The sequence below is a fragment of the Cariama cristata genome, unplaced genomic scaffold, assembly GCF_000690535.1.
Source record: "Cariama cristata isolate BGI_N322 unplaced genomic scaffold, ASM69053v1 scaffold12942, whole genome shotgun sequence".
Lineage (NCBI taxonomy): Eukaryota > Metazoa > Chordata > Aves > Cariamiformes > Cariamidae > Cariama > Cariama cristata.
In genome coordinates this window covers 8301-22676 of record NW_009605560.1, presented here as the reverse complement: position 1 = coordinate 22676, position 14376 = coordinate 8301, and the positions used below count along the sequence as shown (strand labels likewise).

The 14376-nt window shown below is 38.6% G+C and overlaps 1 protein-coding gene across 1 annotated transcript in view; it reads left to right on the top strand.

The window, feature by feature from the left end:
• The first annotated feature begins 208 nt into the window (after positions 1–208).
• SIRT1 (sirtuin 1) overlaps positions 209–14376 on the top strand; it is a 17974-nt gene continuing 3806 nt past the window's right edge. Inside the window, 6 exon segments of the mRNA XM_009696014.1 lie at positions 209–213; positions 848–1038; positions 2432–2673; positions 3979–4131; positions 6885–7032; positions 10307–10386. Of these exon segments, the coding sequence (XP_009694316.1) occupies positions 209–213; positions 848–1038; positions 2432–2673; positions 3979–4131; positions 6885–7032; positions 10307–10386 (819 nt within the window).

The window sequence follows — 14376 nt, the reverse complement described above, 5'->3', positions numbered from 1 at the left end:
CCTTTGTTCATGGTCTTAGCTTAATTTGTTGAAAAATCTACAGTTGCTGTGGCTATTTCTAATAAAGCCAATAATAAAAGTTTAGTAGTCTAAATTCTAGTAAGCTGCTCGGGTTAAGATTGGGATTTCCCCTCAAATGCTAGCTTAGTAATGCATGCTGTAAGACGAGTACCTCGTTCTTCCTTGGACTCTTTCGTCTAGATACACGATGAGGTTAGATTGAGTTACTTTGGCTTACGGCCACGAGCTGAGCTGAAGTAACGACGTGGTACTCTAAGCCGAACACAGCTGCAGGGTAAAAGGGATGAGATAAATTTAGTGAAGGTGGTTCCAGGTAGCACATTTTCTGTCGTAACTGAAATATGATAAAAGTGTGTATGTGGTCACCTGTTGCAGCTCAGCTGCCAGGTAACAGCCTAACAAAATTCTGTAGCTTAGTTGTACCCAAATGGGCATTTGTGGGTTTCTTTTGAAATGCTGTGCTCCTCAAACCTAGTCAAAAATTGGCCTATAAATGGTGACACGTTTTCATTCTAGCCAATTTCTCAGTGAGCTGAATAAAGCGAGAATTGTAAGAGAAAGGAATTTTTCATTGTACTTTTAAAACAATTTTTTTTTAAAGATACAAAATCCTTAATGCCCAACACTTTATAGAATGAAAATTTCACTAAGGTCAACATCCAGCCCACTGAAGCCCAGTGTTAAGATAGCAAATCCTGCAGTAAATCTACTGAAGGCTTGAAAGCATATCTATAAACTCAAAAAAAGTAGACATTTTCTGTGTCCAAGTGACAAACCCACCCATGTGTAATTCATTGCAATCAAATTTAAAAGCATACAATTTTAGGTTTTGTGATCTATTTAAATACGTATCTGCCATTTGGCCCAAATGTAACCCATCGTTGTTGTGCTGTCTTGCAGATAACTTCCTTTTTAGTGATGAAATCATAGCCAACGGTTTTCACTCCTGTGATAGTGATGAAGATGACAGAGCCTCACACGCAAGTTCTAGTGATTGGACCCCAAGACCACGTATAGGTAGAAGCCTATATAATGTTCTTAGATGCTGTTTACCTTTGAACGGTTTCTTGATTCTTCCCAGTCTTCAAATGATTTCTTCTGTTGCAAAAAATCTAGCAATCATTGCTTTTGAGCAGCTTAGAGTTGTTGCCTGGATTCTGCATGTTATTTAAGGAGTTTCAAAATGAACCTCTTGAAACTTGCTGTATTTTGATTAAAATTGTCAAGTCTTCTTTGTGTAGAAATCCTGCCGTGATCCATATTAAAAGCATACACACAGACTCACTAAATTGAACAGATTTATGGCATGTTTCTAGCCTATTTACTTCATATTAATTCTTTAAGGAACAAGATGATGATTCTTGTATGATTTTAGCTAATCCGCAGGGCTCACTTGTTATGTCAATTTGGGAATTACTAGTCTGCATATATATAGCAGTGGGTAAGTTAAGCATGGCAGTTGGGAACTCAGTAGAAAGTTCTTGCCTCGCACAGAGGCAAGATAACCGCTGAGGTCGCTGGTGATTTGTGTGGGACAGTGGCTTCCAGGGCGCAGCGGGTTTGGGACTTGGGGTCTTTGGTCTTACACAGGTGTGGTAATACCACAGCATTCGTTTTGCCAGTATTGATAAGAATAGCAGCAAGAAGACACATTATGGTAACACAATATTCCTCTTAAAATCTGCCCATATGTTGTCTTTGCTGATCCCTCGTTACAGGATCGCTATTGGTACCTTTTGGGGTAAATATGTGTAACAGTTGTTTTCTTTATATGTATTGTAACTAGCCTTAGTGATAGCTATTTGGGTCCTCTTAGTCAGGTTAGCTTCTTAAGATTTACCTGTTTTTCTTCTACTGCTCTAATCTCGAGTGTTTCTGGAAAGATTGATTTGATGGCTTTACGTTGTGCCTGAAATCATTAGTGTTAGACGACTAAAAGAACAACAAAAAGCCATGGATTGGTGGGCCCTATTTGTGTCTTTAGAGTCGTGTTTTATAATATGACTAGAAAGTATACATAATGTTTGTTGTTTCTTCAACTTATTACTGCAAATACCTTACAAAATGTTGGAAAAATACAAAGGAAGCCATAAACTGGAGATACATTGTGAAAATCTTGTGGCTACATAAGTGGACCTCTAAGAGCCATCAACTTTGCTGTGAACTGGGATTTCTACCTTGACTAACTTTTTATGAAATCCTTCATGGGTTAACACAAAATAATACCCTAAATAAAAACCCTAGCTATACTATCACTTTAGAATTTAGACCAAAACATACAGGGGTTTTGATGAATGAAGCATTAAGTGGGATTAATAAAATTGTAGTAGCAAGCATTAATAAATGGGACAACAATCATAATCATCTGACATACTTGACTCAAATATTTCTATCTTTTTAATTTTCTTAGGTCCCTACACCTTTGTTCAGCAGCATCTCATGTTAGGTACAGACCCACGGACAATTCTGAAAGACCTGCTACCAGAAACAATCCCTCCACCTGAACTGGATGATATGACGCTGTGGCAAATTGTTATAAACATTCTTTCAGAACCACCAAAAAGAAAAAAACGGAAAGATATTAATACTATTGATGATGCTGTGAAACTTTTACAAGAATGCAAAAAAATAATGGTCTTGACTGGAGCTGGGGTACGTATCGCTGCAATGACAGTGAGAGAATATGTAGACGGTTGGTTAAATGCTCATCCTGTGCTTTACAGCATGCAGGTGATGTGACCCTCGCAACATTTGTAAGTAAATAATTGTGCTAGGTGGGAAAGGGAGACACAGCTCTCCACTAGAACGATGCGCACTGCAAGACTGGAGCTTAAGCTGGAAATTACAAGGTCTCTCTTACAAGAAAATATTCTTAAACATTTAAACTCTTAAACAGTTGCTTCCATGCAAAATAGTCATGGAATGAGATCACATCTACCTGTTCCAGAACATTTTGTATCCTACTCATTTTTTCATTTGAAACAAAGGTAATGATTTTTTAAACAAAATGTCAGTGGGGGGACTAGAAGAATAGGACTTAAAAAAAAAAAAGAGAGTTGGGGGCGAGGATTATACAGAGATTATATTCAGTACACTGAATTTTACTTTTAACATGTGCTGCCCTATGATGGTAATAAGATTACTCACTGTTCTACTAAAGAACATCGTTGTACATTTGCAGCTTTATACCTGTGTACCAGATCATGATACAAAAGTCGATCATTTTTGCCTCTGTTGTTCATACACAGAGGGTGTGACACCATTCAGAAAAGATGAGTAGTTCAAATCAGCGTGTTAGAAAAGCACTGCTACTTCTGTTACCCAGTCCTGGTCTTTCTGTAACTGCTAGCATAGACCTGTTTCTCCTCCTCTTCCCATTGCATTCTGGGGTTGTCTGAGACAACAAATTTTAGTCTTTATTGACTACTACAATGCTTCTGATAAACAAAGATTGTTTATCAAAGGGGTTTATTCATCAAAAGTAAGAATCTATTCTGTTACTGTGTTGGCACATTAGAGAAAAAAAAAAAAAATCAATCGACCACCTTGTCCAAGCCTAAGTTGGCAGATCAATGAACACTTAATCAAATTTAATGCAACCATATTTTAAATTTTTGTTCACTTCTTACAAAACTTCCAGTAGTAAAAGTAAGTTCTGGTGTCCTATTACTGCCTGTATGGATTGTACTAAAGGGGGTTTTTGTCCAGTTGTCAAACTTTTGTTTCTGTGTTGTTTCTCCTGCTTGTGATTTGGGAATTGTTATATTGGTCCAAAAAAAGATACAAAAAAAAAAAAAAGAAAAATAAATACAGAGAACCCAGACTGGTTTTGTTCTTCATGTCTCTCAGCACTGTGAGCATACAGAAATGTGGTTTCCCAAATAGTTTGTATCATAGCAACTCTTTATAGCCAAATATGTAGTTTTGCTTATTTCAGATTGCAAAAATATATTTCAGGTGTCTGTGTCTTGTGGAATACCTGACTTTAGATCAAGAGATGGCATCTATGCGCGCCTTGCAGTAGACTTCCCAGACCTTCCAGATCCGCAAGCCATGTTTGATATAGAATACTTCAGAAAGGATCCCAGGCCATTTTTTAAGTTTGCAAAGGTATGGTTTTCCAACAGTTCTTCTCTTGGTCAGTAAAGACAGATAACAATATTAGAATGCATAAATCAGATATAAAACTATTCTGTTAACAAAAAGATATCTTTATCTTTTTTTATAAACAAGATAGAAAAATATGTTAATATATTGAATTTACTTTAATGAGACACCCCATTCAGTGGCATAGTGACTCTCTTCTTGGGGAGGTCTTTGCAATGTATCAATTTTATATCCTCGGTGTTACTTCTGTCCTTGTATGCAACCACGTATTAGCCTTATTAGAAGTATTTAGCAACATTCTCTTTTTTTTTTTAAGCTTATTTTTACTGTTCCTGTTACAAGTACATTATATATACAACCATTCCAGACAGTGTCTCTAATTTCAGGGAGGATAAATAAAAACTTGGAGTTATTTGATCAAACCTCAGTAATCTTAGCTGCTGTTACTTTCTGTGAAAAATGAAACAGTATGAGAAACTTTTTGGCCAGCAGATGAGTAATGTGGAAAGCTACATTTGAATTTGATATGCTGTGGCATGCTCTTCAATGTCATACAATACATTCACATTTTATCACTGTATTTACAGTAAAGAGGACTAAAGCAGTTTCATGCCCTAATAAGTTTGTTCTTGTTTCAGGTTTTGATATAGCTGTCACAAGGATCTGTACATCTTAGAGAATTAAAGGCTTTTTGCAGGGGCTGTGTTTGCTTAAAAGGGAGAATGCAGCAGTTTTTGGAAAGATGTTAGTGATATTAAACAGTTTAAGAAGCAGGGAGTACATCTCTGAGACAAGAAGGAATTGTAGGAACTGTAGACATATGTAGAAACAAAAAAATAATTTCATTTAGTCTGGAATTTCCTCAGGACAAAAAATATAAGAAACAAAATATTGTGAGAATTACTACTGGACCAGTAAGGACTTGTGAAAATCAATCACTACTAGTTGTGCTCACTCTTTCTTCCCTTCGCTCACGATTTGTATCTCTGCTCTGTTATAAAGATTGCAAAAGAAAAATCAATGCATTCTTCAGCTGCTTGGCTTTCTCTGAAAGCCTCTTATCCAGATACTAAGGTATCGTGATGCCCATTCCCTGTTTTTTTAATATTCTAAAAACAACCCAAACACCTCTCCCTCCCCGCAGAACAAACCCACAGCAAACAAAAAAACCACCAACTTGAAGCCTGTCTATACATAGATTTTACCAGAATAGTCCAAATCCAATTTAGCTGGTACTATTTTACTAGAATAATTTCTCCTCCTCCTTTTCTATCCCCCAGCTCAGTGAGAATATTGATTTCTTATTCCTTGAAATCTTAAATTCCTTTAATTCTAGGGACAAAGAACTGCCAAATAAATTTGCAGAGCTCAGTGGCAGAACATGTCTTGCCTCTTCAGACTAAGATATAAAAGCTGTTAGGACCACATGAATATCTGATTATAATTGTATAATAGCCTAGTCATAATCTAGGTAATAGCACTAGGAGCAATCATTGATCATTGCTGCAGTTTAACTCCGAAGACCCATGTACCTTCAGACTTACAAATAACTTGAAATATTTTGGGGAAAAACAAATGCTTTCCAAAAGTCTTTTTTTGCTTGTTAATAGTTGGTCTATACAGTAGCTGAAGGCAGAGCTGTCACAAAGATTAATTTAACAGTTCATTGTTGTGCTGGAACTTTTGGTTCAGCTTTAAGTATCTAGTGGCAAAGGTAGGCAGCAGCCGCCTGCCAGCTAACTTTCTTTTGGCCAGTGACTCTTGTGCTTTTTCTGTAAAAAGGCCTCGCGTTCCCAGGTGAGACTCCAGCCTGGTTGCTGTTCAGTGGCGAGAGAGTGACTGGAGAGGCGAGGGTCTGGAACTCAGGTTGCTCCCCTAAATCAGTGCTCCTGAGCAACAGCGTGGTGGCGGTGCTGCTGCTGCTGTCCTTGTCACACAGAGACCAGAGCTGCCACCCGGGGCGGTCAGCTCTAGACAGAGCTTCCTAGTGTGAAGCTTTCAGCTGGGTGCCCATATTTCCTTTTTCCTTTTGGCCGGCTCCTTGTTTGCTGTGAGCAAACATCAGATCATTCTACAAAACTGCCTACTTTTTTTTTCCCTGCGCTCTTTAGATATACCTGTCTCCTCTACCTTGATCTAATGGAAGGGCTGAGCATCTATTGGGCACAGTGAAATTGCTCTGCTAAGCCGTAGGGTTTTAACTTGATGACTGCTGTAACTGCCTAAATTGGCAAAGCTGGTGTGAGTACCACCTCTCCCCCCCTTTATATCCAATGCCATTCTGCTTTCTGGGCTTCTGTCATCTAGGAACAGCTGCTGATAATGCTGAGGAGTAAAAACTCCTTATCCCAAACCAAAAGACCAGAATCCAAATTCCTCATGAAATTTTTGTCAGACTACAGTTAAACCATGTATATTTCTAATAACAAATATTGAGGTTACTTCACAGTTACAAAGAAAAAAAGCTTTCCTATTTCATAGTTCTCAAAACTGAAAAAGATCTAAACCTTGCTTTTATGCTGTGTGAAGAACAAAATACCAACTTGCATGAAGCGATTCATCCTGACATGATCAGAAGCTCAGCTGTTGAAAGAAGAGTTGGATCTGAGAGAAATGACAAAATGCAAAGGGAGTGACAGCATTAACTGCAGGCATAATCATTATTGATAATATTTAGCTCTGTGTGAATCGCTGCAGCTGCAACAAAGACATTGTGTATCCATTTGCACTTTCTAATGTACTTCTGAATTCCCTAGGAAATCTATCCAGGACAATTCCAGCCATCTCTGTGTCACAAGTTCATAGCTTTGATGGATAAAGAAGGAAAACTACTCCGCAACTATACTCAGAACATAGACACATTGGAACAGGTTGCAGGAATCCAAAGGATAATACAGTGTCATGGTTAGTGGTTTTAGTTTCATTTATTTTATGTGTAGGAATGATTTTTACTGGTGCCTGTGACAACATAATCACTATTGGAATTAATTTTTTTTTTCTTGAATTGGTATCTCTTGGCATAAAATATTCTGCTTTTAAAATGTTGAATTTTTTTAGGTAGCTTAAGTATTTAAATCAGAAGCGTTTCAAGTGGCAATACTTCTTCCAGATATTACATGTGATGAACACTGGTCTTTGTGTGTCAGTGAAGATCCACACCCTGTTTACACAAACTTAGACCTTAACTTTTAAAATGTATTTGGTGCTTCTTTATATTCATGTATGAGACCCTAGTGTGGAAATCAGTCTTTTCCTAGGTCCCTCTCACTGTCTGTCAATGACATAGGGTTTGTCTGTTACCTGATTCTTTATTTAGGTTATATTCCATTGAAGTCTTAAAATATCCTGATACTTCAGTGACTTTACCTCATGTATAAAATATTGTGGATTAATCACCAGTTCAGTTGAATACCTTCAGCTTGTTACACCTACATTCTGTAATTACGACAGACAATAATTATGACATATAATAATTCCAAATTAAGTGAAATCTCTTAATCAGTTGCTCGATATGCTTTCCATTGCCAAGGACTTGCAAACGTCAAGCTAAAAGTCCAAGGATTCATTTTTAAGGAAAGGACGCAGAAAATCAGTTCTTAAAGGGCACATTTGGATCATTTAGTAGACTTCTGGCAAATAAATTGTTTAAAAGCAGCGGTGGCGTGTTTGTAAGACCTGTCTGTCTAATTCTACCTTTTCCAAGGACCAAACTTACTTGCTTTCCTTATCTACAGAGCTTAGCTCAGTGCCAGATTCGTCAATTTTCTTTTTTCAGACAGCAAACACAGTGCTCTATCACGCTGACCAAACAGCACACAGTAGAATCCTACCCGTCAAATAACCCAAATCTAGTGCTAGTTTCCATTTGTGCTTAGTGTGTCATGCATTTTCTTCTGGTTGTCATTCCATATGAGGCATTTATCATGAACTTCTTACACAGCTGTGTTTTTGCACATCACTGCCACACCCAAGCTTCCCTTTTTTTCAGTTGCATACTACAGCAATTAGATTTCAGACCATCCTTAGTGTATGTCCTCTGTAAGTTGATTTTAAATTAAAAAGATTCTTTAAAAACATGCTATGGAGTTTGAGATTTTGAGGCCTTTGGAAATCAGCAAAGGTTGTTTTGAGCACATGAAGCTTTATCTGACATACAGTTATGCTGCTCTTTCACAAACGCTAGCTGACTAATGGTAGTGGCTAAAGAGAAACTGAAACTCTGTTCTGTAAAGCTTCATACCGCTATATGTATTCTCTCATTTTTGTCTAGCCATGACAATGGCAAGGTAATCATGGGTGTGCCAAATGACAAGGAACCTTGTAATGATTTGGGAAGTTCATATATGAACCTTTGAACCATTTCACACTGCAGACCTACAGTAAAGTTGCTACTATAGAAACTACTGTATCTTAGATGCATTTTCTGAATTTGAAACGGCTACTGCATTCAACCAGCATGTCTGGAATTAGATCGTATTCCTTGCCATTGCTGTAGCTGAAAAATCAGAGGCAGTGGCCTGCTGGCTACACGACTCGTGCATGGGGCAGCGTAACCTCTCAATCGAGTCCTTCCCGTGGTGAAAAATAACTTACAGAGCCACAAGTAGGTAGCAACAGATGCCTCAGACAGGGTTAGGTCTGCTAGCCTGACAGACATGTCCCTAACACACTGTATAAAGGCCTAAATTATTACTATAAGCAAATTATAATGAGCAAAGAACTGTCATACTACCTGTAGTCTTTGGAATGCTTCAAGTTCTAGGAGTTGCAATGCTGAGCAAGCTTTTCAGAAGCTGTGCACTCTCCACGCCAGCAGTGATGAGCCAAGCTGAACTGCCAGTTGTTCATAAATGATCTGCTCCACGTTTTTCTGTGCTTTCACTCTGTCTTACCCAGATAGAGTATCGCCAAAGCATATTTTGATGTTGTACTTCACCCCAGAATCCCTTCATTTAGCAGTGTAAGTGTTGGTTGGCTGCTGTGCCTGAGTCATGAGCAGAAAAAGTCTTTGGATCGGGTGGCTTAAAATAATACTCCAGATAAAGTTTTGGGACCAGAGGTTTGTAGCTGTTCCTAGCTTCTGCAAAGCTTTCAACATCTTAATGGTCACCTTTCTAAAAGTTTCCTTTTAAAGAGAGACTTTTGTACCCCCCTGTACATTACTCAGTCATGGGGCTTTCTTACTGCCCTCATATCACCATTAGAAATTAAGACAGCTCCAGACTTTTACTGTACGAGTGACACACTGCAGTGCAGGGTCAAAGATCATAAATTTTTTTTTTTTTAAACCCTTGTTTCATGGTTAGGAGAAAATCTGTCAATTTTTCTACTTTATTTCTCAGCATTCTGTCAACTTCTAGCATTATTCCTTCCACAGGTAAAAGGCCTTGTAGGCTTCTCTCTCCTGGACACGTGCGCAAAGGGCCACTCTAGTTTGCCACAATGACTTCACACTGTGTATTGTCATGTGTGTGTTAGCCACCTGATAAGCTTTCTCTTTAGACAGATAGAGACGCAAACGCTCCACCAGATACTTGGGCATCACCTTCAGCTGCCTCAGAAACAGGCCAGTTATTGCTACCAAGTGGCTGTGTGGAGCAACGAACTTAACACGGTCTTGCCAAATAATGACAGTAGCTAAGCGGGATCCCAAGTTCAGAGCAGTATTTCAATTTGAACAGTATAGCTGTAACTTCTCACTTCTGCTGAAAGGAACAGTACTGCTTTTTAGTTGCCTGTAGTGAAGTCTTTACTAATGCATCTTCTTAGTTATTTTGCCCTACAGTTTCTTGAATTCACGTGGGTTCACGTTCTGCTGCTGCTGTTTGCAGAGCTGTCGGCACTACTGTTAGTTGTGTAAAGAGGAAAAGGGAAGGTTCTGGTCTCCGCTCCTTGTATATGCTTGCACAGGTTGGGGGAATGAGAGCACACAATATAATTTGTGTTGACATGCATGTGGTATATCACTACTCCTAAAACAGGATTTCTGCTGACTTAACATCTAGAAGAACTACTTTCAGTACTACAAGTATCTTCTTTTAATTTTACATTACTTTTTAATGACTGATTTTTATAGCACTACAACATGACAGCCTTTGTGTCAAAAGAGCTTGGGCAAAAAGACCAAATCTGAATGACTGAAAATCCTTATTTCTACCATACGGGTTTTTCCCCTCAGGTTCCTTTGCAACGGCTTCCTGCCTGATCTGTAAATACAAAGTTGATTGTGAAGTTGTTCGAGGAGATATTTTCAATCAGGTAAAAAGTTTACTTTAACTCACTGCAGCTTTCTAATAAGTAATTCTCTCTCAAAAAAAAAAACAAACCCAAACCCACACCACCAAAACACCACGCTTGGATTGCTTAAAAAATCTGCTTTTAAAAGGCTACATATCTTTGCATGTGTTTCATAAAAGTGCCTAGCTGTAGTTTAGTGTTTCCTCAAGTATTTACAAATATATTCAAATCCTATACTGCAAAAATTAAGTAATGGGAGAAAGCAGAACAAAACCTTAAGAGTCCATTTTTAATGGCACCTCTGAGAAAAGCAGAGGTTAAAATGGTAAGTAGAAAGTTGGATTTATACCTGTTTCAATTAATCTGAACTCACAGTCACATTGAGAAAGCATTCTTAGCTATACTTATAACATTAGTTGCTCTTTGAGCATTTACCTACATTACAAATATGCTTAAACAGTGGATGATGCATGGAGAAATTGCTAATGAGAGAGCAGCCTCTGAGCAAGGAAGAGAATCAGATGAGATGTCAGAGGTGGCTTTCTGGGACTTCGGAACTATTCCACATTCTGAACTCCCCACAGCTGGGTGTGAAGTGCCCCAGGGCCAAGGCAGGAATTAGTTCTGCTCTGTCAGAGCAGATGAACCTTTGGCTTGGCGAGACCCTCTTTGCTCTTCTTCCCCTACTTTGAAGGGACAGAGATGATGATTCTTTGGTCAAAAAGATCTTGTTTATACAAGCGGAAGGGGGCTCTTTTTCTGCAGGCTCATGTCTTTTTGATAAATGCTTAGACCACAGTTGTAACTTTAGATGAGAAACATGGAAGGGATGTAAATCTTTCAGGTATTACATTTGAAATGGAACTCGATGAAAGCCTTTCAGAAGAGATGTTTGAGTTAAAGCTTTAAGAAATGTGAATCTCATAAGCCTGAAGCTTTGCAACACTGAAACGCTGAATGTGTAATCTGGTTTACTTTGCTATTAAGAATATTATTTTTGAGAACTTTTTATCTTACAAAGGTTTGCTCCTCCTTTACCTTCAAAGCCAGCTGGTTGGAGTTTAGGTTTTCTTCCTTCTCAACAACCTTCCTAAGCATGGTGTAATTTTCTGGTTTGATTGTTAGTGCTTGGGTCTCCTTTTCCTAACAACACCTTATGATCGTATGTTCATAGGCTGAACCAAACTTCTGCCCTGATGGACCATCCCTGCTGGTGGTCAGTAATGGAAGCGTGGGGAAGTGGAGAGAAGCAGCCTGTAGCAATACTTTGGCATAATGAGAACAAAGAGGGTTCTTACTCCTGGGATGAGACTGAAGGAGCTTTTTACGCTTGATCTCTCAGCCCTAATTTTACAGTACTGTTGCCAGGTATTTCTTTCCAGGGCAGGCCTAGCTGTAATACTGAATTATTTTCACGATGCAAAATAAATGTAGTTATTGCCAAATATAATTTCACACAAGAACTAGAGCTATTAGGAGAAAACATATTCTTCCTCCTTTATGCCTGAAAAAAAAATTGTTCTATTTGCCATCATTATCTTTGTTCTGTAGCCTGCATTTCCCAAACCAGTGCTATGCAGTTTCTTTTTCTGTTGCCTCTCTAGAATATAGGAATTGGTTCCTTAGATATCGAAAGGAACCTTTTCTGTACTTATGGAACGAAACACTGTCCATTTCAATGGCTTTGTTCTCTAACAAGCCCTCCTTCACAAAAGTGGTTTTGGCACCCGGGTCCCAATAGATAGTCCAGTTTCTAGTCTCTGCTGTCCTCCACTACTTGAAAGTTCAGTTATACATGGCCCCAGGTCCTTAGTTTTTCCTAAAAATACTACCTTTCCTTTGCTCTGGTCCATCCCCTGATGGTTGTAAGTGCTTCACAAGGAAGTGAGTCTTAGCTAGCATCTTTCTGCCGGGTTTTCCTTTCAACGTATTATAAACTGAGAATTGCTTGAGATCATCTGTGTAGAAAACTACCAATTTCTTATTGCTGCTCTTCATTCTTTTGCCGCTACCAAGATAAAGTTCTAGTTCCCTTTTGCATGATTCTTTCTCTTGGTTGCTGTACACAACCATCCTTCTGGATGAGAAGCAGCAGCAGTTATAAATCACACATAGAACTTCTGACTAAAACAATTGTCAGTCACTTCCAAAAACACCACTTTTACTTTGCTTTTGACCATTTTAGGCAGCTTCAAGAAATAGTGAAAGGGTCTCAGATTTAGGAAGGCCCAAGAAATGGAAAACATGCACCAGTTCTGGGATATTCTTAAGCCAACGTAATCTTTACTAATCTTGTTTTTGATACACGGATAACATCAATAATCAATGAGAAATTCCATTAGCCAAATACATCAGCAGAGGTGGTGGGGTTTTGGGGAGTGCTGCTGAAAGAGCACCCTAGGCAATTGAGTGGCCAATTATCTAGCTTTAACTTCTTGGTATCAATTTCAGCTCTTGGAATAGATCCTCCCCCTTACTGACGACCTTTCTGAGGATTAGCAGAGAAGCTGGTGAGTAGCGTAGTGTTGAAACGCATTTATGGGCCCGTTACAGTGACTCAAAATGATCTGGCTAGGGATACCAGTTGCTCTACAGAGAGCCACTAAGTCACAAGTCATTGGACTTCCTGTGAGAAACGATGCAGACAGAGTTAATGTTACTTGGTCTCTCTAAATCATTTCATCTTCCTCCTAATACAGAGCAAATTATTTTCCCTCCTTAAGCTTCCAACTGACAGTGCAAAGGCATCACTAACATCAACAGCAGAGACAGCAGGGTAAAAAGCTTCAGAGAAAGCTTAAGCTGTTTGCGTGTTATGAGCTCTCTTTCTGATATGTAAAGATCTGAGGGAGAAGTTCAAGATTCATTCTACCCATCTGCTCCTTTTTGGGGAATTCTTTAGTTGGTTTCCCTTTAGCGTGGCACTACTAGACGCTCTTTAGCTTGGGTAGGTAGTGAAGGTTTCCTCCATATCAGCTCCTAGTTCTTGTGCCATATTGCTTCTTACGCATCTCTCCTGTGTTTTCTTCAAAGAAGGATTGGATTCTTTGTTTAAAGACTTAAATTTTGGGGAAAGGTCCTTTGACACTAGAGGAAAGACTTTGACTTGTGATGTTTTCTCATTTGGAAAGCATTGGCTTTTGTCCTGCTGCAGGCATCCATAAACCAGTTCTTTGATTTAAACTTTCTAAGTTCTGTATTATTTCTTCTGCATGTGTTGTCTGTACAAGAAGGAGTTGTTATGCATTTAAATGTCAGTTTTCATATATTTTCCTATTACAATATGTAATATACATCTTTTCACACCTTTACATAGCACTATATAGGATTGCCGCTACATTAAGCTCCTTAGATTTATTCTGGGGTATTGTATTTTAACACTACAGCTGAGAAGACTTGAACTATTTGGAAGAAAAATTGTTCAGTAGTAATTGAAGTATTGTCTGTACATAAATCGCTCACCTTCTTCCTTTTCTTCTCTCTGAAAAAGTCTTAAGATAGGAAAGAGTTGAAAGAGGTCCCAAAGATCAGAAAATCCTCTGGTTTCAGGAGCAGAGGGAGCCTACTTCTCCACAAACCTAACTCTCATCCGCTTTTTTTTAGTGAACAAGGATTCTGCTCTGGTTTTGGAGGAATTGGAAAAGTTTAAAATGGAGACCAAGCAAAAGTTCTTTCCTCTGTTCTTGTCCTGTATGTTTTTTGCTAGCCACCTGCTACTGTGCCATGTTGCTTTATGCGTATAACACATACCCTTTTGGAGGAGAGGAGAAAATAGAGAGGTAAAGCTCTACAGTATGCTCTTTGATTAGGAAAGGTTTTGTAGCAGATCCTATAATGGAAAATGACAGAGAAATCTAAGTTTTTGCTCTGATTAAACCAAGAAAAATACATTCCTCTCAAACAGGAGGTAGTTACTTATTGGTGCTGAGCGTGACTTCTGGACTTTGGCGTAGTTGTCAGATAAGAACTGTGGTGTAGATCTGCGTGGTTTCTCCCTTTTGCCTTAAGAGG